Source organism: Cyanidioschyzon merolae, chromosome 8 (genome assembly GCF_000091205.1).
Source record: "Cyanidioschyzon merolae strain 10D DNA, chromosome 8, complete genome".
NCBI lineage: Eukaryota > Rhodophyta > Bangiophyceae > Cyanidiales > Cyanidiaceae > Cyanidioschyzon > Cyanidioschyzon merolae.
In genome coordinates this window covers 289221-316681 of record NC_010134.1, presented here as the reverse complement: position 1 = coordinate 316681, position 27461 = coordinate 289221, and the positions used below count along the sequence as shown (strand labels likewise).

The window sequence follows — 27461 nt, the reverse complement described above, 5'->3', positions numbered from 1 at the left end:
TGAAGCTGACATCGTTCCATTTTATTCTCGCATAGATGTCCTTTCCGATAGCGTTTGCGCACCAGGCATTCCCTACTTTCAGCCAACGATCCCACATCATAAACCAGTCCAGGCAACACCTGAACTAGATCGCGTCCTGAGGCACCCAGTCATCGCGTCCATACCCCAGCGTTGTGCTTGGTGCCCCAGGCGCCATGCGCGCAAGCGCCGCTATCGAAACGCCAGCTGTGCGCGGATTTCAAACGCGCGATCGGTTGCGTCGCCATCATCGTCGTGCGTGCGTCCCCGGTGTGTTTGCCCAGAAGCGGCGCTTCTGGTGCCGTTACGGTGCGTGTCGTCATCAGTTGGTTAGCGTCTGCGGCTCCTGGGGTAGTCGTTCGTGTGTGCACGCTCGAGAGCATACACGAATCGTCGTCAAGGCGCCTCGAGTGATTCCTGTCCTCCATGGAGCGCTTTCGACGCCTGGAAGTGCTGGGACAGGGAACCTACGGCACTGTCTACAAAGCGCTTGACTTGCAGACCAATCGAATTGTGGCGCTGAAAAAAACAACGCTTTCGAATGATGATGAAGGCATTCCAGCTACGACGCTTCGGGAAGTAAGCATCCTTCGAGCACTGTCAGACTGCGAGAATATCGTGAAGCTCATCGACGTTATCCACGCCGAGAGTCGCGGAAAACGTCCGCTTCTGTATCTCGTTTTCGAATACGCTGAGAGCGACCTGAAGCAGTATATGAATCGGCACCGGGGGCGCGGCAAGGGCTTACCCCTTCAGCAAGCCAAGTGCTTTGCGTACCAAATGTTGCTCGGGCTCCAGTTCTGTCATCTCCGCGGGATCATGCATCGCGATCTTAAACCGCAGAATATACTCGTCACAAACCAAGATCGTACCATCAAGCTAGCAGACTTCGGTTTAGGGCGTGCCTTTTGTATTCCTGTCGGTAGGTACACGCATGAGGTTGTGACTTTGTGGTATCGGGCGCCGGAGATCCTTCTCGGGACGCGTTGTTACTCGACGCCTGTAGATATATGGAGTGTAGGTTGCATACTCGCAGAGATGATTCGGGGACGATCTTTATTTTGCGGGGAAAGCGAGATTGAACAGCTCCTTGCAATATTTCGGGTTCTCGGTACGCCAAACGAACAGACTTGGCCATCTGTAGTCGAGCTCCGCGACTGGCATGATTTCCCTCAATGGAAACCACGGCCACTAATTCAGATACTGCCCGATCTCGGTGAAAGCGGATGCAAACTTCTGTCCGAAATGCTCCAGCTCGATCCAGCTCGTCGAATAACGGCAGCAGATGCACTTCGCCATCCATTTTTCGACGATGTGCGCCCGTTGTACGCAAGCGCGACGCTGGCCGTTGCTCCGCCTCGCGCGATGCCAGTGCTCAACGCCAGCGACATCGCGGCACGGAACTACAACCGCAATCTCCGAGATCACCAGGACTCGTTGCAGTTGCCTGAAGACATCATGGTTTCCGACACCTCTACGGGAACGGACGAGAACATTCCCCCCGGAGCAGAGAACGAGGTCATGCTGCCGTGACGGTCGTCACTGCATCCGATGCGCTCTGATGCGAGTTCGATGCTTCGAATCAGCGTCTGCCCGTGGCATGGACGCTGCTCATAAACCCGCGTGAGACTTCAGACCCCCGAAGCAGACGGTTTTTGTAAGTTGTTGGATCGATGAATCGATTGCAAATGGTTCAAGCCTCGTGCACTCCACTAGAGTCTGCTGTAAACAGGCGAGCTCGGTATTAGGTCTCGGTAACGACACGCTTCCGGAAAGCTCGACCAACGTTCTTCAAATATACCAGAGAGGGTTGTATCGCAAAGTTCCTCTGATTCGTTTTCTGCATCGCAGCGGTGTTCCGCGCGGCCTAAGATCTTTTTGGTGCCGCAGGGCGCTACACGCTTCGCAGCGTCGACTGCGGACTCATACCGCATCGTGGAGCACCGTTGCCGTTCATCAGTTGCCTGGGCAAACCATTCTCGGTGTATATTCTTGGCACTCCAACATTTCAGAACTGTTGACGCATACCATGCCAGTGCCTTGCTCCAGACGTGAATCCAATGCGCTCCCTCCTTGTCACGAAACTTTTTCCTCGGGAGTCTTCCGCGTTCCAGCACGATGATCAGAATGAGTAAGAAACGATTTTCTGGAAAGTTCGCTCGACGTAAAGCCGCTGGATGCTCCACAAGCACAATACATTGCCAGATGATGACCCGGGCGCTCCATTCCCGTTTCAGAGTGTGTTCGTGTGCCTGGGTGCCAGCGGAATCGCGCTATAGGAAGCAGCTCATCTTGGAGTGCCTCACAATACGACGCTCGATCTGCTTATCGTGCACCGTTTCGTGCATTCGGATTTGTTTGTAGCTTTCTTGTGTGGCGGATTTCAGCGTTCGCCCCTGCTCGTGATCCATCCATGCTGTCCGTAACGCTTCAATGGGAATCGCATAGCATCGACTCCCGCACTCGTTATCGGCTCGCGACCAGGGAAGGGCAGTGCAGTATAAGCGCGTCACAGCATGCGCGGTGCCGCAAGTTACCAACAAACGATGCGACTTTTCGGTCTTTTCCGTTTGGAAAGCATTCAACAAGTTGCGTATTGCACGCTTTTTGCTTTTGAAGAACGGAAACCGTCGGCTATGCCAAAGCCATGTCCAGGATTCCTGCGAAACCTCGTCTTGATGATCTACTTGGACGCTAACGTACACTCTGAATCAGGCGTGCAAAACACAACCCTCTGCGAGATACGATGCCCGGAGCGTGGAGATGGGTCCAGAAGCCTGCGCTCCACTTGCTGGTATGCCTCGTTGCGTCCATCATGCTCGACTCTCAATCGTACCATGCCACTACAGAGCAGACGAGCTCCATCTGCTTTCCATGCAGGTACTCGGTGACGGTCGTACTTTCCTTGAGTCGAGGAACTGCGCTCACTGCGAAGTCTTTGTCTTGTTCTAACGTGAACAGTTGAAAATGAGGCCCCTGGCTCGACTCGGACATGGGTTTCAAAAATTTCACAAGACCCACACTGATGGCTAGTCCGTCTGTCTCCATGAACCCTGAGAATTGTTTCCCGTTCATTGTCTGCGATGGAGCGGCCTTGAGCGATCTCCGGCTATGCGCTTCAGCACGCTGTTCGAATGCTGCATCCTTGCTCGCAGAAACCAACCGTAGTTCTCTGAGGACGACTTGCAGCACACGAAACAAGTGTCTCTAGAGATACAGTGTGCCTTGACCTGAGTCACGGGAAAGATAAAGAATACATTTTTGAGGAAGCTAGAGCGCTCGGATTCGCAGAAGAAAATCGCTTTGCTCTTGAGCGCTCTCATGAGGCATACGTCGATTCGCATCACGCGAGCAGGACGGGCATCACACGTCCACCATGTCTTGGAGAGGACGTCCACCGGTCCAAGACCAAGTGCAATCCCGTGAGCTTTGACGATCTGAAGCGGCTCCCGCTCTCGCTGCGACATCGCTGTCGAGCTCGCTTCCAGATGCAGGACTTTTGCCAAGAAACCGTTGTCCGCCTCAGGTGGCATCCCGAGAATGCTTCCCATCAGCACCCACTTTTCTCTGTGAATGAGCTGCGCTAAAACGGGTACAATTCGGAGAGGGTCTAGTTCATGACGCCCTCGGTATTGCCGCGCATATGGCTTTGGTTTCGGTTTGATGCTTTTCGGCACCTGCGCTGAAGATACTCCGACCACCGTCATGCGGCGGCGACGCGTCAATGCATTCCGGGACAAGCGGGTGTTCGTCTCGGGTTCTGCGTCAAGGCCGCATTGCACCTCCTCGTCTTTACGTACGGAAGCCAAACACGCACAATGCTCCGCGGTTCCGATGCAATCTCCTTATCCCTCGGAGAGCGTGAAAACGACTACCCGATACTGAATAGCGTTCAACGAGCAAACGACTGACTGACTGGTCTGGGCTGAAACCAATAGCCCAGACGAACACCACTCGACGATCAAGTGCGGTCCAGATATCCAGAAACGGAAACAGTCCCAAGAATAGCACTGTGGCTCCTGGGAAGACCTGCAGAATTTTGAACGAGTCCAATGCTTCGACTGAGCATCAATAGGCAAGTTCGCAAGTTTAAGCTCCAGCTCACAACTCGGTGGCAGCGCTTGCATACGACAGAGACTACATAGACACTTCAAAGACAAGCTGCTGCCAACTCGTGTACACTATTCATTCTTCTCTCGGTCTCTCGCTGTGATTCCCCCGGTTACCGATGCTGGATGCGTAGTGCACGTATAATACCTAATTGCACGCTTCGGGAAACCCGCCCTTCCTTTGCATTCCTTCGAGCTTCCCCGAACAGTGCTCTGCATCGTCAATAGCTTACAAGGCAAGCACGAACATGAGCATAGAACTGCGACGGTCCGTGGAGTACGCACAGCACCTGCAGGAAACGTCCCAGGTGCACAGTAACTCGCCAAAGATGCACGGGCCCGTTACCGACGACTCGCGCGACTTTGTCATCCGCTGCGTTATCGCTAGTTTACATTCCCAGTTTTGATGCTACATGTTGTTTGTTCCTAAAAACTTGATATGTTCATTGGAAGACAAGGATCCTACGCTGATGTTTCATCGGGATGCTTTTGTTCCGCATCTTTCGAAGATAGATGCGCATGGCTGTGGCGTCGATGAGCCGCCGACTTCACTTCTGCCGACCAGGAAGCAGTCATTCGTGGCACCAGCATACCTGACGACTTGTGTTGTTGCAGCCGAGAATGCATCCGCCTAGCCTCCTCTGACGCGACTTCCACACGCAAGGTGCGTTTCGCAGCCAGCGGCGACGGTTCCAGATCGCCACCACCGGTGCTGGAGGTTTCACCATTGCCACTACTGCTCGATGGTGTGCTTCGTGACATCAATCCATGTGGTAGTGGCGTCGCGTACTTGCTGAAATCTGGGACGAGCATATCCACCATGGCCAAATCCGCCTCGGCTTTTGAATCGAGCTCGCTGCCTTGACCGGGCTCCGCTGCGGCGCTCTTGTCGAGTTCACGAGTGCGGTTACGCAGTTGACCTGTTTCCAGTGCCGGGTCACTGTCGTCCATGAGCGTGTCCTCGTTGCCCTGATCCGCTTGCGGCTGCGCGATGACTCCAGGTCCAGCTGCTGCCCGATCCAAGACATCCACTTCGCGATACGATGCCTGTGGCTGTCGAAAGGGTGACTCGCAGCGCCGCACACCCGCTGGCTGGGTAGCGCCAAGCAGCCAGCGATCCACTTTCGCGCGCGCTGACTCTGCCCGTCGACGCGACAAACCCGACACGGTCGGATAACGGGCCTGCTGCGAGGATCCGCTACCTGGAATACCCGCACCAGATGCCATCTTGAACGAGCCTTCAACCGGTGTCCCGGAACGTGGGCTCAGACGTGCTGCTGGGGTGCCATCGTCAAAGCCACGGAGTTTGGCTGGGTTCCCGTCGATCGTCCCCACTGCAATGGAGGCAACACCATGCCCGCCTCTTGGTCCAGCGTCGAGATGAACCAAACCCGCCGGACAACCGCGGCTCGTGGCTCCTTCTTCCACGAGATGTGCAGTCTGTGCACTCGCAGGATGCGAAGCGCTTTCCCGTGAAGTTCGCGTTGCTAGGCCCGGGGCGGTTTCCCGTGAAGAGCGATGCCGGCTATCGGGTACTCGACCGGATGCCGTTCGCAACTCCTGCGCTGATGCCGCTTTTGAGATACTTCTTCTGCATTCAAGAGGTGCTTCCACAAAGTCCGCCAAACTCGGCTGACTCGGGGAGGCAGACCACGCCGCAACGTAAGCCGGGACCTGCGGTTTCGAGAGAGACGGTGCCTGCTGCACCTCTAGATCACGCCAAGGCACCAGGGGCGTACTATCCACTCTGGTCGAGGATTCCAAAGCTCGCGCTGAGGTACGCATCCTCGGTGCGGACACTGCCTGGCCTTCAGCTGAGCATGCGGCTCGTGCGCTCGACGCACAGATGGCAGCGCCTTCGACCTTGAGAGCGGTGCCGCGCATTTGCTCCGCGCTCCTTGGCGCCCCTGTCTTGGAGCGCAACCCCCTGGCCGTCTCAGCTTGAGCGAGCGTGCTGCTGTCGATGATCGCCATCGTCTCCGGATGAGGTCCCCAGACATCCAACCCAGTTAAATGTGGTGCCAGCGGTTCCTCTTCGGGATGATTGGCGTCGGGGCGCATATCCACGTTCTTTCCGGTGGCGCGTCCTTTTCGCCAGCGGCTCGCAGTTGTGTTTGCCTGATGTTTGAGCGGTAGCGCACGCTTGGCACCTTCACTTGCATCCGCTGTTCTGCGCTGATGGGTACCACCTCGGCGCCCTGTAGACTGCGATGTCGGTTGCTGTCCAAGAGGCGACGAAGGCGCATACGCCGGTCGCGAGCGCTGTCCAATGATGAATGGTTCATTCTTTGCGATAGAGATTGCTCTTCGTGCATCGGTGGTCGTTATATCGATGCAGCAGGCAGGTAAAGGCGGCTGTTCGAAACCGGTTACCTGCGCCGGAGCCGCCTCTGCTGCTGCTTCAGATTGCACCGCTGGAGCTGCTGTGGCAACATCATGGGTACCTGTCCCGGGCACGATTGCAGAAGACAAGTCATTGCTGCTTGCGTGTCTACTGCTCGTGCTTCGGGTGCCGTTGCTATTCGACGAGGCGGCGAATACGCGAACGGCTCGCTCAGCGGCTGCAGCAAGATCCTCCTCGGAAATGGCGGTTGCCCATTTGATGGGCAAACCAGTTGAGGTGAGCGTCGGCTCTGTACAGGGGTCTGCGCGAAATTCCCCGGATCGCGCGCTTTCGTGTCCGAGACTCATGCTCTCGGCGTCTGTTTGTTCACTGATGCTTTCAGCTGAGGCATCATCGCCGCCCTCTGCAGACAGCTCTTCGGAGCCGCGGGACGGGACCTCGACAGAGCAATCCAAAAGCATCATCATAGCGACAGATCGCGAGAGCCCTCGATCGGAATATGTTTTTCGCTGCGAATGAGCACTCTTTGCCGTAGTACTTGGACCCTCTAGATTCTGTGGCTTCGTCGTAGCGGCCGTCTCTGCCGGGGACGATGATGTCGGCTCTCTACTGCCGCCATTGCCGGAATGAGAGGTTCCCTGATCACCGCCGCTGGGTGATTCACTTGTGGGTTCACGCTCGGCACTGCCGCTGTCCCCAGAATCCCCGCATCGACTCCGACTTGAGGCGTATGGGTCTTGCTCGTGCCGGTGGGCGCCCTTCATGTCTGCATCGGCGGCTTTCCCACTTTTCATGCACTGCACTTGCCACGCCATAGGCAGTTCCTGTGGTGCATCCGGTGCAGAGCCCGATGCGTGTGCGTATTTCATACAAAGCTCACAGTGAAAACGCGCCCTTTCTGTGCAGTACGCGACGGCCGGCATGGCGCCACAGGAATCGCAAAGAATGAGTACAGCGGGCGCTACAATCGGATGCCGCACATGAGCTTGCACATCTGCGGATGCACATGGAAGTACACCAGCAGTTTGCAAATCCGATGAGCTTGTCGTCCGGCCGGGGCCGTCCCTGAATGTAGACGACTGAGAGCTGGATTGTCCTTCGTTAGGTGGTGTCTCCAGCGAGGGCGCGCCCTCGCGAAAGTCACTGATCTTTTCTGCTGTTTCACCTGAACCAGATACACTCGACGATCCTGAACTAGAAATATAAATCTGGTTCGCCCAGTGTGAGTCCCCAGAGGGCAGCTCCGAGTCAGGCTTGAAAAACAGCGGATTCTCGGCTAAAGCGCAGTTCTTCGTTTCCGTTGCTTGAGGCTCTGGCACGCTCTCCGAAGGCCGCTGTGTCAGAGCCGAGACCCCGATAGCTGGCACAATAACAGGAAACACAGGTCTCGCGTCGGCGCGACAAGTATCCAGGCCGCTATTCTCCAGTGCGCTGTGCACCTGCGGGCCGTCGGTTAGGTACCGTTTCGCGACGGAAGCAGCATCCACGCAGTCCCGCGTCACGCCCGGTAAACCTGAATTGTTCTCAGCCGTTGCCCCAACCTGAGCCGCGACTTCAACATCGGACTGCAGTTGCTTCTGCGCACACGCTCCTGCTCGACGCTCAGCACGTCGACTCGCCTGTTCCAGTTGCGAAGCAGAAGGCGGCCCTTCTCGAAGCAGTTTCTCAGTAATTTTTCCTCGCGAGCCTTCTTTATTGGAGTCCACTGCCTCCATTGCGCTCACATTACGCCTTGTGTTGAACTGTCTTGTCCCAAAGTCAACAGCGCTTTTATGCTCCTTCCGATCGCAGGTGAGACAGAGCGCACAGCCGTGGCTGCAACAGTAGACCACCGCCTCCTTCTCCTTGCATAGAGCGCAAGCCGCTCGAACACGGTGGAGCTTCGGCATCTACAGTGCCTGGCAAATACTTCCTCAAGATACAAACAAAACGTCACGGCAGAACCCTCCGGCGTCGACGAGAGTCTGCGCTTCTCACCAGTCTACACAAGCCTTGGAAATGACCTAGAAGATATTTTTATGAACGGCGCATTTCGGCGCTGGCGAGGCGCGCGCGCCGCACACCGGCGTCCAGGTGCAGTGAACGCCCGCGATCACTGGCACCGCCGTCGAGACGGAGCTGCAGCCAGCGCGCATCCTCGATGTCACATGTGACGCCCGCGCTTCCTGCGTGCCCCCCGATCTGTGATGCACACACCGGAGGGTTGCGCAGCACGATGCGTTGCGCGCGTGTGTGCAACGGCGCCTGGGCTATGATGCGGATGCGCGAATGCCGCTGGAGATGGCGATTTCAGGGACGCGTCTGAACATTTTGCGACAGCATTGGATCTACGGATCAACGCTGCCTATGGAACGCACGAATGCCACTGGTGATGGCGATTTCAGGGACGTATCTAGACATTATGGGATGGCATTGGATCTACGGATCGATGCTGCCTTCGGAACGCAGAATGCGGACGATGATGCGATTTCAAGAACGTATCTAGACAGTTTGGGACAGCATTGGATCTACGGATCAACGCTGCCTTCGGTACGCGCGAACGTGTCCGATGATCGGATATGCTGCATCGCGATAGGCATGGGCGTCTCCGTGGTCTGCAGGCCAGGCCTCAGATCAGGGTTATCCGAGGGGATCGAGGCTTGACTCGCCGACCGCCCTGTGTTGGGCTGCAGACACTCACGATTGCGATATCTTAGTGTTTCGGTCGAATGCGCTGCGGACCGGTCTTTTTGTGTCTGCCGCGCCAGGGCTCGGAGCGCCTTCTCGGTGATTGGCACTGCCGCGAGGTCCGGGCAGCCAATCCACGACGCCAAAGGGGCGCTCGACGCCCAGCCTACGCTCTAGCGACCGAGTTCCTGTCATTGCTTCTTTCCGCGTCGCTGGTAATCGGTCTGCTTCCGCAGATTGAGAGAGCCCGGCCCGAGGACTGGACAGGCCGTGGCTCGGGTTGGCAACGCCCTGAACAGACACCCGCAAAGGCGCCGCATAATCGTTTTGTTTCTGCGGGGAAAGCGCGACTGCGGCGCATATCCAGCGTCGCATTGTGCGGTTCCTGACGTGCTCGGTACCAGAGAGGCAGCTGGAATCTGGCTAGTATTCTTCACAGAAATAAAACTTTGGAGTTTGTAATTCGCACCGACGTCTGTGGAGGCACTGATTTCTCTTCTCAGGTCTGCTAGGACACGCAGGTTCAGCGAGCATACAAATCGATGCATCGATCTGATGCCGTAAACGTACCGTAGAGACTGCCAAGATCATTCCGTGTTTCCATAAAGGATGTGGTAGCCGGTGGAGCGCGCGCACGCGTTGCTTCAAAGAATGTCCGTTTGTGTACAGCTTTTCTGCGAAGCCTGGCGCGGCCGCCGCTCTTCCAGCGCCTCGGAAGGGTTGAAGCGGGGCCGCTGTTAAGCACGTTTCCTGAAAACTTCAGTACCCTTGGTTCAAGCGAGTCTCGATCACGCGGGCACGAGGCGAACGTTCGGGCCGACTTGTTGAGCTTCTGGTTCAACTTGAAACAACTAGACAAGTAGTATGACTTCACGCTTCTTTGCAACCGGCGACACTTCCGAAGAGGAGTCCTCCTCGTCTTCGGGGGAGCTCTCCGATGCGGTGGACGTCGTGCCGCGCGCCGGATCCGGGCCAGCTCGCGTCACAGGTGCCACCGGCGCAGTGAGTTCCACCGTGGGAGGAGGGTTCAGCAGGGCCCGGTTTCTCATGGATGAGGACGAATCAGACTCCGACAGCGATGGAAGACGAGTCGTAAAGTCCAAGGAGACGAAAAAGTATGAGGCGCTTGTGCACTCGCTTCGGCAGTTGCGAAATCACCTCAAAATTAACGACTGGACCAGCGTGCAGCAAGATTTTGACGAGCTAAACCGACGCTTGGAGCGGGCACTGTCCACGGACGTTGCCAGAGGCGGGCGTCCGCCTGTGCCGCGTCCCTATGTGAAAGCGCTAGTACTTTTGGAGGACGAGATCGCAAAAACGCTCGCAGAGAAACCGAAATTAAGCAAAACGAATACCAAGGCACTGAACACGACTCGGCAGCGCCTTCGCAAAAATAACCGAGAGTACGAAGAAGCAATCAACGAGTACAGAGCCAGTGGCGCGGATCCCTGGGAATCGAGTGAAGCGGGTGCGAGCTCATCCGGCGAGTCAGAAACGCCCGAACTCGAGACCTTGGAACCTGAAGTTCTCGATCGCAAACGTAGATCGGGAAAAGCAAGCTTCGTTGGATCGCGTCCAGCTGGCACTGCCCGCGGTACGTCGGAAGCTTCATCGTCGTCGGCCGGCACCGCCAGTGACACCGACAGCGAAAGCAAATCCGATGCATCGTCTTCCTGGGCTACTTCGAGCTCCGATGAGGACGAAAGCTCAAGTGAGGAATCGTCAGAGAGCCTAGCAGCAGAGGAACCTGCAGAGGCTGTGCGCGGTGCGAGAGCGGCTCGCTGGCTCCGACGCGAGTCATCCGCCTCCTCCTCATCATCCTCGTCGCTTTCATTATCGAGAAGTGATGAAAGTTCTGACGATTCCTCCGTATCGGGACGTCGCGGGCGACAGGAGCGACGCGCCCGTGCGGTGAGACGCAAGAGCCGTGCCGACGAGGACGCCGATGGATTCATCAGGAAATACGCATCGCCGGCTCGTGAGGAGAAACCCGAGGATCTAACCGCCGAGCAGGTGGAAGAGCGCATCGTACAACTTGTTGCTGCTCGCGGACGCAAAGGAACGGATCGCCGCGAACAAGTACGGCAAATGGAGTGGCTTTCCCGGGCCGCAAAGACGCCAGCACAGCTCGTGCGCGTTCTGCTACATATGATCGCCGCCCAGTTCGATCTTGGGCATACCCTCGGCGTCATGCCCCGGGATATGTACCAGGCTGCTGCAAACACGGCGGAAAGGTTACTGCAGATCGCAAAGTCACACCCCAAAGTTGTGCGCTCGGCGATCCGCGACTTGGGAGCAGCATCCGGCGCTCTGGGGTCGACCGAAGCCGAAACCCTCGAATACGTGATGGTGGATTTTGCGGCTCTTGTCGAACGTTTGGACGATGAACTGACCCGTGCTTTCCAAGCATCGAATCCGCACTCCACAGAATACGTGGAACGGCTGCGAGACGAACCTCGCTGGCTTGATTTCGCACGACGAGTTCAGCACTACTATGAAGAACAGGTGGGGGATGCGTGCCAAGCGGCGCGCGTCGCAGCTCGTCGCATTCTGCACCTTTACTATCAGACAAGCGCTATGTACCAGCGCATGCGTCTCTTGAAGAGTGCAACGGAACCAGCTGCTGAGGAAGCGGAAGGGTCTGACCTGGAAACGCTTTTCACGGAGTTGACGGTCCTCGTGTACCGCCACGGCGACGAACGAGCCAAGGCGGAAACAATGCTCGCGCATGTGTACCACCTCGCCATCGAGAATCAATTCTTTCGGGCCCGAGACCTTTTCTTGATGACGCATCTGCAGGAGAGCATTCAGCAGCAGGATATTGGCTTGCAGATCATGTACAACAGGGCGCTGGCCCAGCTCGGTCTTTGTGCATTCCGCTGTGGTCTCATTGGCGAAACCCATGCCTGTCTCGCTGATCTCTGTTCACCTCCGCAGTTCTTTGATCCGCGTACTGGAACTGCCTCCACATCCATGTCGAGGATCCGAGAACTGCTCGCTCAGCATGCACCCCCGACGCGTCCAGCTGGACCAGGGACAGTCAACAGTAACGCCTCTGACGCGGATCGACGCCGACAAGTCCCTTTCCACATGCAGATCTCGACTGAACTCCTTGAAGCTGTTCACTTGACATCGGCGATGCTCCTCGAGGTGCCACTGATGGCTGCGGTATCCGCTCGCAACGCGGACTGGCTCGCTCGGATCGATGCTTCAGCCCATGGTGAATTGTTCACCAGTGGGTGGAATCAGAATCTGCCGCAAGCTAGTGGACTGAGTAGTCTACAGCAACAAGCGCGACAAGTAAGCGTTTCGCGGGCTTGGCAGCATTTCATGCGTGGCTCACTCCGAGGTCAGATATCGGGGCCACCTGAGAACACCCGCGATCACATTGTAGTGGCGAGCAAGCATCTGCTGCAGGGTGACTGGCGTGCTGCCTATGAAGTGCTCGCGAGCGCCAAGGTATGGGCCCAGCTTGAACCTGGCCTGAGTGATTCGGCTTCCAGTCAGGAAAGTGCGGCTGGACAAGCAACACAGGCGGCGTCATCCGCTGAGACCGAAGGGCCCCCGACTGGCCGTCATGCATCGTGCTTGAGTCGTTTGCAGCCCCAGCTGAAGGAGGCTGCGCTCAAGGCGTTCGTACTAGCCTATGCCCCATACTGTGACACGTTTGCCCTAGAGACAGAATTGGCCGAGCACTTTGAATTGGAACCTCGACGCATTCATGCGATTCTGAGCAAGATGATCGTTCAGGGCGAGCTGTCGGCCCGTTGGGATCAACCCACCGGGGTACTTGCGGTGCATCATCGGCATATGACGCGGCTCCAACGCCTCAGCATCGCGTGGGCCGAGAAACTCACGCAGCTGCTGGAGAACAACGAGCGACTCGTAGACATGCGGTCGGATGTAGAATTGGCCACATCCTCAGCGGCAGACCCCGAGCATACGCCTTCGGCGGCTAGTAGTGCCGGGCACGGCCCACGCGTCAGCGCCTAGGCGGGTGTCAGGCTGCAGAGCGCGGCGCTCTCGACCAGGTTACGTTGGTTTTGTATCCGCATATTTTAAAGACGCTCTGTCAATCAGTCGCGTTTACATGTGCTCTTTTGACTGGAAAGAAACGGAAATGCAACAACATTTCTATGGAGCATGCGTTCATGTTTCGTAATCGTTCGTGTCCACACAAACAGGATCTGGGAAGGCGTCAGACTGAAACGCAACCCTGAACTGCTCGCTCGGTTCCTTCCTTTCGATGACTTGTTTCCGGAGCCTGTTTCGCGTATACAGCGTCGCCATTTCAAGTGCCAGTCAGAAAGGCTCGCAGATGCATATCCGGTTGTAGGGTGCTCGATCGACGTTTCGGAGCGGCAACGTCGACTCTTCCCAGATGGAATCCGTCACCGCACCATCGTCATGTCGATTCGCGACGTCCCCGCATAAGCCTTCACAAAACAACGACGATAGACCATCCACGTCATCTGGAGAAGTGTCCGTGCTTCCTTTCCGTTATACGATGTGTCGCATGCACATACCAAATACGGTTCAGGGTTTCGATCTGTCCGCTTCAAGGCAACTGGTGGGCGCAGCGGTCCGGGCACCTGCGATGCCCAGGAAAAACGTCGACCTAGTTCCTCGACGACTGGCTCACAAGACCGAGCCGCAAACTCACTGACCTTGTCGCCCCATACTCCCGAATCCGTTCGAAAGACAATGCATTCGCGGGTTTCTGTGTTCATCGATCGAGCGGAACGCTCCAGCAGCACGATACCTCTGGGGGAGTACGCTCGGAGCTGCTCTCGTGTCACGGTTTGCGTGGAGGTGGATGTTGGGCTCGGACTTTGGGCAGCGCAGCGACCAGTTCTAGAGGAGCTTGCGTCGCCGCTTTGTGCGACGGGAGCGTTGACGGATCGGGATGTCCCGACCTGTTCTCGAGCGTAGCGTTTCCTTCCCGGGGGTTCGTTTCGTCGGGTACAACAGTGCGCCCCACAAATCGTCTATCAAACGGGCATAGCGTGCGCTTGCGTGTGCGGCGGACAGCGTACTTGCCGAGCAAGTCGCACGAAAGAAGCGTCTCTGCGCGCAGGATGCAGGACCGGTCGCGTATCCGGCGGAAACATCGACCCGAGCTTTCTGGAACCGTCAAGGGCGTGTACCGGGCGATGGAGTTAAGCGAGCATGCGCTATAGAACGGTCCTCATAGACGGATGTGTGTGTGTGTGTGTGGGTGTTATGGACACACAGCGACACCTGACCACAGTCGAGTGTCACCGCTGCGAAGCGCGCACCGATGCTGCCTACAAAGAAGATCAAAGTGGCAAGCGATGTAGGGATCGCAGCTTCCGCCTGTGGATGGAGCGCCCCGATAACAGCGGGAATGCGCGATATCGGGGCTGGAACGCTCCCAGTGACCTCCACCGACTGCTGACAACGAAACTGGAGCGACGGGAGGGATCACCACAACGAGTAACCGAGCCCGTAGAGAGCGAAACGAGGCAGGCGCAAGAGATGCCCGCAAAGCGTCATGTTCATGGCAATGGGGAGGATCCGAAAGCGCGCAGTGTAGGTCAGCGTTCGCACAGTGCGACCCCTTCTATTTCAGTCTGACATGTGTCTGATGTCCTTTACATCGCGATTAACGATCGCTTGCACTGGAATCGTCCGCTGCACATCGCGTTGTTCTTGGTGAGAGCTTCGAGGCGTTGGCCTCATACCCCTGTGCCCAAAACATGCTCGTGCCTCTTGTTTTGCCATTTAGTACGGTGCTGCATTTGGTCGCGCTACAAGTCCCAGTGCTGGTAAGCTTGCTGCGAGCCTTGACCATCATAACGTCGGCTGCTCAGCGGGAATCCAGGTTAGCAAGAAAATTTCACAGGACGCGAGAAGCCGCATCGCCTGCGCGGCATGCAACGATGAAATGTTCATCCTACGCCGCACCTCCGCTTTGGTGAGGTATCTTATTTTCAGATCCCCTGGTGGAGGAATCATCTACAAGACATTGCACGAGCAGCGATGTCAGGAAGATGCAGCAACTTGCGATCAGTGCACCGCGCAGTCCACCTAGGATCCGCCATCCCAACAGAGCGGATAATGTGAGCAGGCCGTTCGTGGGCGTCAGGGTACCGTCCGCACGTTGCTGCACCTGCTCTGCGTCTTCGTCGTCAGCATTTCGCGAGAAACGCACCAAGACTTTCTGCCCAACCAGATTGATGCAGACAAAGGCTAAGGCGGCATGCGAACGCCAAAGTCTACCCAGAGACGTGCGCATCATCACCTGGGGCAAGCCAAGCAGTGTCGTCCAGAGAAGCGGCCCGGGCAGTACGGGTATGAGCACGGATACACCAACGCAGAGCGCTACCAGGAATTCTAGCTCCAACCCGAACGTCACGAAGACGCACCATGCAAAAAGCGATTGCAGATACAGTTGACTCAGCGCACTCCACACGAAGCGATGCAGGTCCGTACGCAGCGTTTGCTCCAATTTCCGGTTGCGCTCTGTGTTCTGGAACGGGATCCATTGGACCAGTGCATGTACAACTGAACCGGGTTGTCGGAGCAGGAAGAAAAACATAGCAAGAAAAGCTGCAGTGCCGTCGCTGTACGTCAGCAAAATTCCAAAGGCCTGCGCTAGTCGCATGACCGGGATCATGACGAGACGGGCTCCAGTGTAAATCTGTTCCGAACTTGCGTGCAAACGAATATGCTTGCCAAGTCGTGCGATTGATCCAGGTGTGACGTTCTTCCGAGCACCTTCCCAGAGCCTTTTGGCCACAGTGCGTGCTTGCTGCCAGCTGGGCACCCTCAGAGATGTCGTTTCCCGCAGCATTGCGTTTGCGTGCAAGTCCCCCGTGAGAAAGTCCCGCCACCAGGACGGGTCACTGCTTTTGACCCACCAGCGCTCCGTATTCTCCATATCGAATCCCAGATCCTTGAGTACATCACGAAAGCGCAAAGCGAAGCGCTCCGCCACCTCCACATGGGCGGCAAGGAATGTCTGGAGCTGCTCGAGGCCTTTCGCCAAGATACCCTGCGGATCGATGCGATTCCAGGTAGCTGCGTCCTGGGCGAGTCGCGCCAACGCTCTAGCAGCGCCAACGAGATCCTGGACGACACCTGTCACGAAAATGAGCACGAAAATGCACACGAGAGATACCACTGCGGCGAGCAGTAACGTTGCTGCAGCAGTCCGTGCATGTATCCAACGGAGCCGAACTAGAAACCGTGCAGCAGCCAAAGTGCACAGCGCGGAGCCTCCCAGCACCGCAAGGCAGATGAACACCAGAAAACCTCCGTGCTGGACACGTACCGTGAGCAACAACAACGCCGTGCCGCTGAGCAACCAGACAAACCAGTGCTTTCCGCGAACGGCCTGCTGCAACTTGCCAAGTTGGTTGAGGAGGAAGTGCCACAAACGCCGCGGCCTTTGCACATCGTTTCCTTCAGCTTCTGATTCAGAGGTCGAGAGCCAGCGAACGAGTCGATCGCGGCTCTCAGCTAGCGCCTCCGCAGCAAGCAGCGCCAAAAGAAAACTTGAAATGTAGGCCTCGAAGATGCGATAGTTGGCGTACAGCACACCCAGCAGAAGCACAGTGAGAATATTGCCCACAACCACGGATCGGGCAACAGTTCGTGTCAGGGACGTATCCACTTGGTTTCGAAGGCGCTCCATACGAACCTGCTTGGCGCATGAGCACAGTTTCCCGTTACGACAGGTTTACACGGCAGGAGATTGACCGGGCAGGCCCGCAGTACTTGGCGCTGTTTGCTATCTTCGCATGATGACCTCACGTACCGCGACGGCAGCACAGCGCCCGTGTCTGACCATTATATCCAGCAATAGGCAGTATTGGACAGTCTCTCTTTCTCGCAAATTCCCGCATCGATGCCGGTGCCCGAGCAGCGTCCGCTCCATGAATCGCACGGGAAATCCATGGGGTGAGTTCCATGCGTTCCCGGCCCAGCGCGATACGCCTGAACAACGCCTGTGACGACGTGAAGGCAGCTCTTGGTCCGGCGCTAACTGCTAGGCCGTACCAGGATCGTCGCCGTGTCCGCGGCACCAGCGTATGGAGGTGTCCTGGCGTACGCGCCTGATGACGTTATCGACGTGCATCCACGGTACCAGAAGATGTTCCGAGCGGACTTGCGAACGTGCTGTGTCTGTGCAGCAACAGAAGCGCCGCCATCCGGACGCTTGCTGGACGAAGCGGGATTTCTGGCTTCTTATGGCGCAGACGACACCGGATAATCGACGCACTGGGTTGACGCTGAAAAGCGGCTCTTCTGGGGCCAGCTTCCGTCATGGTACGGCAACACCGTTCCATTCCAGTAGGGCGAATGTGACGGCGGGGCGCACCCAGCGTCCCAGCAGACAAACGCGGCAGGCTCGGCAATGCGTATTTCATTGGATGAAACGAGAACGCCCAAGCGAACAACACATCTGGATTCTGTGGAACGTCGTCAAATTCAAACAGGAACACTGAACGCTTCCAGAGCTGGTCGTAGCGACATTCGCAACCGGCCGAACCCCAGTTTGACACATGATCTTGACTCTATGGAGAAATCCGAAATCTTGCGTGATCGATCGCGTCTCTATTCCGTGAAGCAATTCTTGACCGAGCGTGCCGGCACACGTTAGTGTCCTCGAACAGGCTGAGGCTGCATCCTCGATTTCACAGGAAGCGTTGGCGTATCCGACGGCACCCGCTTTGACCCATCGATGCCACGCCAGGACCAAATGGCCGATCCCCATAGCTCATACGACCTGCACCCTATCGCTCCAGGAGACCCAAATGTCCTCCGTGTGTTTTGGCGCTCATCGATACCGCATCGGGCCAGTCGGGTCCAGGTTGACTCCTGATTCCGTACGATGGACACATGCGGTGCCACGCTCGACGCGTCGCTCGGACAGAGGCGCAAGCGTTGCAGCGCCGATCGGCAGGCGTGCCACGCGGTGTGTCACGAATCAATTGCGTACGCGTGACACGCGCCTTGAATCGCGCGCTTCCATCCTCCGAATCGAACTTTTCTGGACATAAATTACCAGCAGGTGCGCAATTCGAAATGGATCGCGAGAGCGGTTTCGCAGTGAATTGTACTCATCTGTACAACTTTGTCCTAGCTAAACCAGCTTCTATTCGCGCTTGTCGTTCTCCAACAACGTTTTAAAGCGCTCGCGGGCAACCCATATAGCCACGTCGGGAGCACCAACTTTTGTCTTTTTCGCCAGGGTAGCCTCCGCAACCCTATACAATTACGAGTAGAACTTTCAGGAGTTCAGTGGCTTGTTTCGTGAATAGGTCTGGCTTGAAAATGGACGGGGAGGAGACGGAACTCTACATCGGCGGACCCGTCGAAAATGACGGGCATCTTGGCATGGAGCGGCACGTTCACGACCAAAACCGTGCCTCTCCAGGTCTTATGCTTGGAGATGATTTGAAAGAGTCTGGTTCTATAACAGTTGCGCGCGCGGCTGAAATATTCGCCGTGTGTCCGAAAACAATACGGAGGTGGTGCGACGCTGGCAAACTGGAACATTTTCGGACTCCGGGTGGCCACCGTCGCATACGCACGAGCTCTGTCATTGAAATACAACAGAGGACCTCGCATCCAAAGAAAGAAGAACGGCCGTGAGTGGTCAAAGCGTTTCAATCCATGTGGTGGGTTTCGGTATGTACGGGGTGCTATCTGCGACACGTCCTGCCGCACAGTATGCGCCGTGTGCCTCGTCATCTACGCAGGTTTTCCCTGATCAGTCGGACAGCCGAGAACGGCGATACTTTGACGTAGAACTGGGTGTGATGATGCGCTTACGGGAGACAGTTGGCTTCGTGTGACATCGTCTAAGGCGGTGAGTACGTCGTTGCGAATGCTGTTTCGTTCGTGATACGCTCGCGGTCAGCAGGTTCTGGACAGTGTCTTGCTGTGCGCAAAATTTTTCTTCATGTCGTAAAGCATGCTTTAAGGTTCCGATATGCGGGATCGTATGCAACGTGGATCGTAGGTACGTGCGCCAGTGCCGGCAAGTGCAGCGCCATCGATCTCGCAGCGGTGCTGCGAACGGACGCGCACACACCCTGTGGGCAGGTTATCGACGAGCGCCGCCAAGAGGCGTTCATCACGACTCTCTGTATTGCGACTTGGTAGCGGATACCTGTTGCTCAACAGCAGCGGTGCCTGTTCACGCTCCCGGACACGCGAGGAAGGTAAATCGGCATCAGCGCGGTGGCGTACGAGCAACCTCACCTGCGAGTCCGGCCACCGCATCCAACACCGCAAAACCTTGGGCGAGATCCGCGCAAAGATCTTGAGGATCCTCCAGTCCGACATGCAATCGCAGCGTCGGCCCATAGCCATCACCATACTTAAACTTCGTCACTGTTCGGACAGCGTTGATGTCGATCGGAAGGATCAGGGACTCGTAGCCGCCCCAGCTGAAGCCCAGACCAAAGAGCTTCAGTGAGTCAACAAAGGCGTTCACTGCCTTTTGCGAATAAACGTCACGCAGCTGTATGGTAAATAAACCGTTCGCACCCCGGAAATCACGCTTGAAGAGGTCGTGCTGCGGATGGCTCGGTAACAGCGGATGTATCACACGCGCAACCTCAGGGCGTGTCTCCAGCCATCGTGCAACAACAAGGCCGTTCTGTTCGTGCTGTTTCAGACGAACTGTGAGCGTCCGCAGGCCACGAAGTGCCAGATAACAGTCATCAGGGCCTGGGGGGCATCCGAGCTCCATCACCGATCGTTTCACTTTGCGGTACGTTTCACGGGAGCATGCGATCAGGCCCATCATTAAATCAGAATGACCACCGATGTACTTGGTTGCTGCGTTGTAGCTTACATCGACACCTGCCGCGAAAGGCTGGAACAGCGTTGGTCCGTACGTATTATCCATAACGACCACCGCTCCATGAGCGTGCGCGAGTGCGCTCACCGCCCGCACATCCTGCACCTCGAACGAGAGCGAGCCGGGTGACTCCACGAAAACCACCTTTGTGCGACCTTTTGGTTTGAAAAGTGGCTCCAAAGATTCAACTGGAGCAGCGGGATCGTAGTATGTCGTTTCCACCCCGAATCGTGCTAAAAAACTGTTGCAGAACAGGCGCGTCGGTTCGTACACGGTGTCCGCAACCAGAATGTGATCGCCGGAGCGCAGGAACGCCAAGAGCGCTGCATTACATGCTGCAACCCCACTGCTAACACAGCAGGCATTGTCGCCACCCTCGAGTGCTGCAAAAGCCTCCTCCAGGGCCCAGTGCGTGGGCGTCCCATGCCGTCCGTAGGAGAAACCACGAAACGGCCAGTCTTTGCTAGCAAAGTCTTTAGCAGCTACGTTTGGAAACAGCACAGTAGAAGCGTGGTACACAGGTGGATTCACTACAGTCCGACCGTATGGATCGGTTGTGTACTCCTCAGGGTGGCTTCCAGCATGCACGACTTTGGTTTCCAGGCGCATATGCTTCGAGTGCTCGCCCTTGCCGGTACTCGAAAGCGAAGAGTGTACTCGTTGGGAGGCGTCCTTCGGAGACGACTCTGAGTCAGCTGCCGCCCTTAAAGCGCTATATCGTTGCCAACAGACCCGGCCAGAAGCCGACTCGTACGCACCCTCTGCATCCTTCGGCACTGCCGGCCCTACGGTGCGACGGTACGTGTCGGTGCTGCGTCCGTTGGCCCCGCGGAGGGTGCGCGGAGCACCCTGGTGACGAGCAGGAAACAGCTGGCTCACTGCTACGAACATGATGCAGCGCCCACGAGTATAAAGGTATGAACGATCGCCGCTTGCAACGAACTCGCTGGAAACGAGCGAGCGCTCAGCGAAAGAGGCTCTCAGGGATGGTCCGGTCCCGCGAACGCTGTGCAGCCGCAGATCGACGTTACGATGCAATGTATTGTATCGGTCGTGGGAGAATTCCCTGTGGGATATCTATTCTTTACTGAAAAGTGCAAGTAGTGTATTCATTCTTGAGGTCAGTTGTGCCACAATACTCAGATGGTTGAGGAACACGGAAAGAAGGAAACAGATATACGCGCTTCGGGTCAAGAAGCGATGTTTTCAAGGGTGCTTGCCGCCCATAGCAGAAAACAACCCGTTCATCACCTTACGGAAAGCAAAAGCGAAGATAATTGCCACCACGGGCACCTCCGATTCTCAATAGCTTGTTCGTGTGATCCTGAAAACACTGGGATACAGTCGCAAAAAAAAGAGCTCATGCATTCACGGCCATCTTCCACCGAAATCGCAAAGACAGCAATCATAGACCGTCGCGATCGGTTTGTTATTCTGGTTCATGAGACTTGTTTCGGGTAAAACGGTCGAATCGTATATGAGTATTCGCGGAGCAGGGAGCCCGTCTGTTTATACAATTGAACTCGAAGAGAACGAGGAAATCATCATCTGTTCGAGCTACAGCAGATTCATTTTGCGGCATCAGTTTCGCAACTTCAGAAGGCACATACAACAGCACCCACTTCGTCGAATCAATGAAGACTGTTCGCTTTCCGATCTGGCAACGTCCTTCTATTGGACACTGTGGCATCTCACCATTCCCTTTGCGCAAGAGGTTTTCCTGATTCTATCTGGGTAGAGCTGGTTGCATTCCTTCGTACTGTCTGTGGTTCAACCCCGTTTAAGGAGTATTTTGAATCGTAAAACGTAACGATCGCACTGCTGGGCAAACCAGTGAAGTGTTCAGCATGATGATACAATGGGACGCAGTTCCTCTTTCCGCCGCAAATGCTTCTCCCTCCAGGAATTTCCTCATCTATCGGGATAATATGGTGCGCTCATTTGAAGAAATAAAATATCCAGGGGTTATGAGCATGGAAGTCGAGCATCCTCGAGGGCCGTCGTCGCCGAGTTCGACGTGAAAAACATAAAAAAATCTTCTCGCCTGTCATCGAGCGAAGAAGAACCGGTGACGAACACGAAGAAGAAGACGAAGCGGAGCGCTGTGCGAGAAGAGGGGCGTGCCCGACGGCACGATAACGAGACTGTGGTGCCGCAGAGGGCACCATTGAGAGGAATCCTTGCATAGACGAGTTCAACCAGAGGCAACAGACGCATGGAGCTTGTGAACTGAGAATTTAACGCCGACATCTGAACCGGGATACGTGCTGTGCTGAAGACGAAACCCGAGGAGCTCACGCTACCTAAATGTGCGGCACAGACTCTCCGGGTCGAAATGCACAAGGAGGAACCGAAGCCGATTGCAGGGCGCTTGTCAAAAAAGGCCGGCAAGCGACTGCAGATGGATATTAATTTACCCTACATGATCGTGGTACATTTTCTGTTTCATGCACGATGTTCGATATCTTTAGGATCGAGAGGCCGTTCCGCTGCGAATCATGGCCGTGGTGGGAGCATCGCGCGTCCTGTCTTTCCCCATCCACATCGTCGCAGCGTCTTATGCATCAGGTGCACCATTTCATGCTCCAACCGTGAAAGAGGAGCGCATCTCATCCGGTATTTCAAGCATAGCACATCGCTCATGGGTTCATGCAAGCAGCCATGTAGCTGCCTTTGCGGCGACAGCAGCATTTGGACTCGAAATGCCGATGCTGATAAATGTGAAGCTTTACGTGTTTTCGCAAGCATGAGACATCACAATGCTGCTCTCTATCCCTGCAGATGCGAAAAGAATCGAGTGCAGCGGTATCAACCACAGTGGCTGAAATACGGTCGTCTGCCACGGCGAGTTGGCAGCCGCTCTGCTTCGGTCTCGAGGTGGCAGACGGTACACGCGCTCAGCCGTGCTGCGCTAGCGCACAGCCTGACACGCAAAAGGAGGCAACACTGCAGCCAGGGCGATGCCGCAGCGCTATTGGCATTACAGCGCACACTCTACGAATCACGATACTCGAGTGGGAAGTCTCGCAGCTGGGTCATGGAACTTGCAAGGTTTCGGGCAAAATGAAGACCGCTTCCCTGAATGCCGAGAACAAGCGCCGACCTGAGTATCTCTGATTAGCTTTAACGATCCAATATCATCGAAAAATCACGGAAACACACGGGAGTACCACCACGGGGGCCAGCGTCTCTGATCCATCAACCAAAGCAGAGCGCAATCCATGAAACACTGCAGGGTCCCCGAATCCGGAAGCGCTCACAACGATACATATCCAGATAGCGTCCATGATACGTTCGCGATGAAGCAGGGTTTCCAGTTTGGGTCCAATGCTACAGGCGTCCAAGTTCGATGTCCACGAAAGAGCAGCGCGTGGGAGTGTATCGCAACCGTGTCCTTCGAAGCGGCAAAGTTTCACTGCCGCTTCCGATCCATCTGCAAGTCGCGGGCATGCATCGCGGCCTGTCCCTCTCTCTATCCGTACACCCGTGTTCAGACTTACAGTATTCCCCATTGGAAGATGTACTTTTGGGTAGATAGGCATCGACTGACGCTAGTGCGGCTACGGAGCACAGAATCCGAGAATCCCTCGCACCAGTTCGGGCACCGCATCGTTCGCGGAGATGCGAAGCGTTCGAACACAAACCGCAAGATTCCATGCTTCTGGCATTGATTCTGAGGCGCTCTGCTCCAACAGGACACATTCGAACGAATGACGGAGCACGAGGGAGAAGCTTTCTATAAAAAGCAGTTGGAAATTGCCGCAAGAGAGCGAAAGCTTCTCCAGGAGCGTCTAGAGGCACTGGAGAAGGAGAACCGAGACCTGCGACGCTCGGTGTTCGAACTCAGCCTTCGACGATCTGCTAGCGAGACTGGGGTTTTCGATCTAACTTCTGCCCTCAACGATATTAGCCCCAATCCTTCGAAGGGCGTTCATGTGCCGGAAGCGTCACGGTTTGTCGCGGACTTCCAAGTGCTGAGCGAGCGAACAGAGGCCGGTCTCGGAGCAGCGGAGTCTATACCAGGCTCTAGAGCGGCTTCGCCAGCGGCATCGCTGCCGGTCGTAGTGAGACGGAGTGGAGAACGGCAAAGCTCAAGTTCACTGAGCTGTCGTTCCCAGCTTATCGGACACAAAGGAGCCGTATATGCGCTATCCTGGTCGTCTTGTGGGTCGTACCTTGCCTCTGGTTCCTTTGATCGCTCCGTACGCGTCTGGAGCGTGGACCAGTCGCCGCGCTGTGCTGTGGCCGTTGCAGACGCGCATGCAGCGAACGTCGTTGACCTCTGCTGGACGCAGGATAATCGCTACCTGTATTCAGCTGGTTTTGATCATTGTATTCGTGTCTGGGACTGGTCCGCATTCGCTACCGAAGGGAACGGGAGCGATGCCAGACGACAGGCCGTCCAGAGCTGGAGCCTTCCTCGCGGCCTGGTACTCTGTTTGGCCATCGACCCTGACGATGCCCATTGTATCTATGCGGGTACTTCGAACGGTTTCGTTTATCGACTAGATCGAAGAGTGCAACAAATGAGCCAAGTGACCGGCTCGCGCCCGAGCTCGCCTGCTGCGGGTGTATCTGCCCGGCCCGAGCAAACCATGAGCCGCGTCCTGACCTCTGCATCTGGCATAGGGATGGTGAATTCGATGGTGTTCTTGGAGCATGATATTCTGATGATCGGGGACTCGCAAGGGCTTTTGCATACCTTTGATTTACGAAGGCCGGAGACGGCCCTCTCGTGTCAGTTGAACGATGAAGCGGCAAGCCCTGTCGCGCATATCCAACGATCACCATCCGGTAGATACGTGGCAGTGAATGCCTTCGACGATTGCCTGCGAATGTACGAAGTGAAAGCGCTGCGTACGCACCAGGAGAACACCAACACCAACGACGTGCAACTCGTGCTCTACCAGACGCATCGAGGTCATCGTCTTGGGCGATTGCCGTTGCGGTGCAGCCTCTATGAGCGCGGCTTCGCGTCAGATCGGGGTGCATCTATCGTTGACGCTGCAGCATTGGCGGCACCTGCGAGCACCAAAGCATCCAGCGGCATGCCTGCGCTCTACGCAGCGGACGCTGATGTCAGCGGCGCCGCTACCGCAGTGGTTCACGAGTCGCGGACGTTACTGGCCGCTGCCAGTGATGTTCCAATAGATGGTAGCGGGCAACCGCCTGCATCCCAGCAGCGGAGTCAACAGCTTGACGGGGTTTTGAACGCCAGCAGCGTAGCCTCTGGCCTCGTTGCGGCAACAGGGAGTACGAACGGTCGCATCTTTTTGTACGATTCGCAATCAAGCGCCCAAGAGGCAGTGAAAACGATCGATGCGCATAGTGATCGTGTCTACTGCGTTGCATTCCATCCGCATTCGATGATGCTTGCTTCCTGTTCCGCGGACGGCAGTATCAAGCTCTGGGATTGAGGAAGTTTGCACATTGTCCAAGTATAAGAGGCGCTGCGAGCGTCGTCAGCTTCCAACTATGCACTGGTACCAGGTCCATGAAAACGGTTCCAAATCAAAGAATATCTGTGAATATGCGCAAAGGTGCAGGCAGCGTTCACGATGGAACTCGGCACCGGTAGATGATGCGTCACCAGCAAATCAGCTGTCGTGAGTGCATATTTTCATCGCTCAAAATGGTATTTGTGCAATATTTATCGAGGTACACGTGTCTGTTTGTACACCCGTCGAGCACAATGCAGCTGGTCTGTACACCCTGACTGGATGTGGAGAAATATTGCACGAGCGTTCAAGAAGTAGCGGCTGCCGCTGCCGCCCCTGTCACCGACGACGTTGGCGTTCCAGATGCATCGACGAAGGCATTTTCTAGTACGCGTACACCACGCTCATCCGCTATTTTGACCATGAAGTGGCGCTGTTTTAAGAGAAAACGTCGACCCATTTCATCCAAGCACGCACGTAAGACCTCAAGCGCTTCCTCCAGGTTCATGTTCGGGCGATAGAGTCTGTCGAGCGTGCTCAACACAAAATATGCTGCATAGCCTTGAGCTGTGTATTTCATCATGTGTAAGCTCCCTAAATAGTCAATATAATATAGTGACGTACCTTCGCCCTGGTCGTAGCCTCCAAGGATCAGGTTGATTTCGTAGGGACGCTCGCGCAGGGCACGCGCCAACTCTCCACGAATAAAATGGGCGATCTGGCGGGTACTCAGCGACGTTCCCGCTCGGAGCTCATAGAGGTGCACGTTACGCTGGATGTACTCGGTGAACTGTGCCACATCACCGAGGTCACCGCCAGCGCTCAGAAGCCGAAAACGATCCAGCTCTTGGATCTTGTCCTGGTCCTCCTTCATGACCACGATCGAGCGTGCAGCTGTCACGTCGGCTGCGCTTAGAACAAAGTCCTTTCCCGCGAGCGATATTGCTGTGTCCATACCTGCAGGCTTGAGACGGTCGCCTTCTGGACCACTTGTTATCAAGAGAGCCGCACACCGACGTGTAACCTTTCCAGTTTACGCGGAGGAAATACTCCGAAGCGTGCTGGTTTCACAGAGCGAGCTATGAACGAAACCTCAACAACAGCGAGTATCGCGATGCACCCGGTATTGGGCAGAACGCTTTTTCAGCCAAGGCGAAGCAGTCGGGCGCGTGCGCGCTCCACCGCGATCACGGTGTCTCGTGGCGATCTGTCTCTGGACGAGACTCGTACCAGATGAACGCGGAAACCTGAGGTGCTCGATTTCATCCGCGGTGGAGATTGTCCGAAACTTTCCAATTGGACAACCTCGAACTTGCAAGTACAGCATTAAGGGCCTTGGGACTCATTCCTGGTTGTTGGCGGGTGGGGTTCTAGGTCTTCGTTTTGGGAGTGGCTCCTTCGACGCTTTGTTGCTCGCATTCGTAACGTCAACGGATCGAGGATGATTCGCTATCCCTAGAACCAAGGTTCCTAAAATAACCGAAACCATTATCCAATACATACGAACAGGCTCTATTCGTCTCCTTTTCTTGCGAGCGGCAAACCCGAATCACGCGTTATCAAGCTCTCGATCCTGGTGTTTCTGGGTACGCGGGGGCGCAGAAATCCTCACCCGGGGACTACCGTGGATTACGATCGAGGTCACCTCTTGGAGGTCTCTTCACAGGCTCATGCCGAAAGTTCACGGACATTTTTAAGTCAAATAAGCGATTGCCTTCGAAAGGCAAATCATCCTCCATTTATGAAGACAACGGTACAGCATTCGATACCAGCATGATACCCTTCAGCGGATATGCTCCGAGCGCTGCTCATCTCCACTATGTGCACCGAAAAGTGTCCCATACTCGGACTCCAGTCGCAGCAGCGATCCTTTCCAGTGGATCGTGCGTTACAGCACTGCAAGTCGCAAGCTTAAACGGATCGAAATCTTTCTATTTCCTCTCCAGTGTGGGTGCTCCGTACGGTACCTGAATCATTATGGTCAACATCGCGTTTCACAAAACCTCTGTCGAATGGAGCAGTTTGCGCCTAGGTGTGCAGAGGAC

The 27461-nt window shown here is 55.9% G+C and overlaps 8 protein-coding genes across 8 annotated transcripts, besides 4 other annotated features; 4 read left to right on the top strand and 4 right to left on the bottom strand.

Moving 5' to 3' along the window:
* Nucleotides 1–444: 444 nt before the first annotated feature.
* CYME_CMH128C (cyclin dependent kinase, B-type) lies at nucleotides 445–1551 on the top strand (the record flags this gene model as incomplete). Its single annotated transcript, XM_005536031.1, has 1 exon — nucleotides 445–1551. The coding sequence occupies one exon, from the start codon at nucleotides 445–447 to the stop codon at nucleotides 1549–1551; it is 1107 nt and encodes a 368-aa protein (XP_005536088.1).
* Nucleotides 1552–4589: 3038 nt separating this feature from the next.
* Nucleotides 4590–8360, bottom strand: CYME_CMH127C (hypothetical protein; the record flags this gene model as incomplete). Its single annotated transcript, XM_005536030.1, has 1 exon — nucleotides 4590–8360. The coding sequence occupies one exon, from the start codon at nucleotides 8358–8360 to the stop codon at nucleotides 4590–4592; it is 3771 nt and encodes a 1256-aa protein (XP_005536087.1).
* Nucleotides 8361–10002: 1642 nt separating this feature from the next.
* CYME_CMH126C (eukaryotic translation initiation factor eIF-3 subunit C) lies at nucleotides 10003–13131 on the top strand (the record flags this gene model as incomplete). Its single annotated transcript, XM_005536029.1, has 1 exon — nucleotides 10003–13131. The coding sequence occupies one exon, from the start codon at nucleotides 10003–10005 to the stop codon at nucleotides 13129–13131; it is 3129 nt and encodes a 1042-aa protein (XP_005536086.1).
* An 86-nt stretch (nucleotides 13132–13217) lies between these two features.
* Nucleotides 13218–14732: a sequence feature (possible transcribed region).
* Nucleotides 13600–15797: a sequence feature (possible transcribed region).
* On the bottom strand, nucleotides 15056–16798 carry CYME_CMH123C (hypothetical protein; the record flags this gene model as incomplete). The annotated part of the gene is made up of 1 exon (XM_005536028.1): nucleotides 15056–16798. The coding sequence occupies one exon, from the start codon at nucleotides 16796–16798 to the stop codon at nucleotides 15056–15058; it is 1743 nt and encodes a 580-aa protein (XP_005536085.1).
* A 268-nt stretch (nucleotides 16799–17066) lies between these two features.
* Nucleotides 17067–18143: a sequence feature (possible transcribed region).
* A 298-nt stretch (nucleotides 18144–18441) lies between these two features.
* On the top strand, nucleotides 18442–18762 carry CYME_CMH122C (similar to DNA invertase; the record flags this gene model as incomplete). The annotated part of the gene is made up of 1 exon (XM_005536027.1): nucleotides 18442–18762. The coding sequence occupies one exon, from the start codon at nucleotides 18442–18444 to the stop codon at nucleotides 18760–18762; it is 321 nt and encodes a 106-aa protein (XP_005536084.1).
* A 583-nt stretch (nucleotides 18763–19345) lies between these two features.
* CYME_CMH121C (cystathionine beta-lyase) lies at nucleotides 19346–20869 on the bottom strand (the record flags this gene model as incomplete). Its single annotated transcript, XM_005536026.1, has 1 exon — nucleotides 19346–20869. One exon carries the CDS (start codon nucleotides 20867–20869, stop codon nucleotides 19346–19348), a length of 1524 nt encoding a protein of 507 aa, XP_005536083.1.
* A 2819-nt stretch (nucleotides 20870–23688) lies between these two features.
* On the top strand, nucleotides 23689–25395 carry CYME_CMH120C (hypothetical protein, conserved; the record flags this gene model as incomplete). Its single annotated transcript, XM_005536025.1, has 1 exon — nucleotides 23689–25395. The coding sequence occupies one exon, from the start codon at nucleotides 23689–23691 to the stop codon at nucleotides 25393–25395; it is 1707 nt and encodes a 568-aa protein (XP_005536082.1).
* A 328-nt stretch (nucleotides 25396–25723) lies between these two features.
* Nucleotides 25724–26371, bottom strand: CYME_CMH119C (20S core proteasome subunit beta 4; the record flags this gene model as incomplete). The annotated part of the gene is made up of 1 exon (XM_005536024.1): nucleotides 25724–26371. One exon carries the CDS (start codon nucleotides 26369–26371, stop codon nucleotides 25724–25726), a length of 648 nt encoding a protein of 215 aa, XP_005536081.1.
* Nucleotides 26372–27154: 783 nt separating this feature from the next.
* Nucleotides 27155–27461: part of a sequence feature (possible transcribed region) that runs on past the window's edge.